Consider the following 1,671-nt stretch of genomic DNA (forward strand, 5'->3'; position numbering starts at 1 on the left):
TCACAGAGACAAAAAATACGCTGTAACCATTTGCTAAGTACCGTGTTGGTCTATAACAGTGCCCGTTGCTTCACTGTATGGCTTCTGCACGCGTGACTCCTTCTCGTCTGGGTAGGAGAGGTTGCCTATGGCCGAGTTCATACCAAACTCTTGTACCTGAGACAGACAAAGGGGAGCGTATGACATGGGATAGATGGCTTAGCATATGTGTCTGTAGGCGTCGTAGTGTGTGAGTCACTTTCCTATTAGTGCTGTGTGGTGTTAGTGTACTATACGTGGTGCAAGGACATGGTTCGTGTACTCCTATTCGTTTATGACTATGCCATACTTATACTATTCTAATACATCTATATCCCATCCTTGGACACTCAGTGCAATACTATCAGTCTATGACCATATCATATGATCCTGTCATACTTATACTATTCGATTACATCTATATCCCATCCATGCACCCTCAGTTAAAACCCTAGACCCTATCGCATGTACCTGAGAATAGGCCAGTTTCGTGATCTTGTCTAAGTCATCGGATGCTCCCGTAGTAATACTGCCAAAGAACAGCCGTTCTGCTTCTCTGCCGCCATACAACGTGCACATCCCTGCGGGCGTAAGAGCCAATGGGGGTGAACTCAAAAGAGTAAGGGCCAATGGGGGTGGACTTAAAAGTGTAAGGGCTAATGGGGGCGGACATAAGAGAATATAGGACTGCTTGAGCTATTTATAGCATCCATTTTCTATTTATAGCACTTTCTATCTATTTAGAGCACTTGCTATATATTTATAGCACTCGCTATCTATTTGTAGCACTTGCTATCGATTTATAGCACTTGCTATCGATTTATAGCACACCCCTGCACTTACTGTCGAGTAGCTGTTCTTCTGTGTACAAGAAGTGCTCCTGTGGCTGGTACTGGGCGTAGCCCAATGCCGCACTGCCTCTGGGGATGATTGACACTTTCAGCAAAGGGTCTGCATGCTCCAGAAACCAACCTAAACAGGTGTAAAGAGGTGCAAATATGACCAGAAACCCATGTGGGTATAGATTAGTTACTGGTATATTTGTTGTGTTATATTTGTTTATGTATCGTGTATGTAATATTGTATTTGGGTTTATGTTATATTTTCAGATATTTTATTTGTATATTTATTATGTACTGTATGCATTATTTAAAATAAATAAATATTATATATGTAGTATCATATTTGTATACATATTATATATGTATTAGTATATATGTACACGTATTGTGTATTGGTAATTATATTTGCATACATATTATATACGTACTATCATATTTGTATACATAAATATGTATTGTTATATCTACAGACATACTATATATTTGATATTACATTCGTATACATATTATATTTGAACTGTTATATTTATATACATACTATATAGGTGTCTTTATATATATATGTATACATTCTACGTATCGCCATCGATATCTACGTGTCACCCCTACAGTACTGGTATTCGTATTTCGGAATGAATCACTGGATGTGGCATATTGAGAACAATGGACGAAGAAGCGTTGCATGCAACCTGTGTATAGTATCACATACAGACAACTAACTATAATTTATGTACATGCACACGTACAGCATCGACTAATCAAATTTGAAAGTATGTACTTGTAAACATATGGTATCTCATGTCGATATTAT

At 37.9% G+C, this 1,671-nt stretch overlaps 1 protein-coding gene across 1 annotated transcript in view; it reads right to left on the minus strand.

The window, feature by feature from the left end:
* Nucleotides 1-838: 838 nt before the first annotated feature.
* SARC_12752 (hypothetical protein) overlaps nucleotides 839-1,671 on the minus strand; it is a gene marked incomplete at both ends in the record, with an annotated part of 4,833 nt that continues 4,000 nt past the window's right edge. Inside the window, one exon of the mRNA XM_014293134.1 lies at nucleotides 839-990. Coding sequence (XP_014148609.1) covers nucleotides 839-990 — 152 coding nt within the window. The remainder of the gene's footprint in view (nucleotides 991-1,671) is intronic.

The sequence above is a fragment of the Sphaeroforma arctica genome, assembly GCF_001186125.1.
Source record: "Sphaeroforma arctica JP610 unplaced genomic scaffold supercont1.2557, whole genome shotgun sequence".
Taxonomy (NCBI): Eukaryota; class Ichthyosporea; order Ichthyophonida; genus Sphaeroforma; species Sphaeroforma arctica.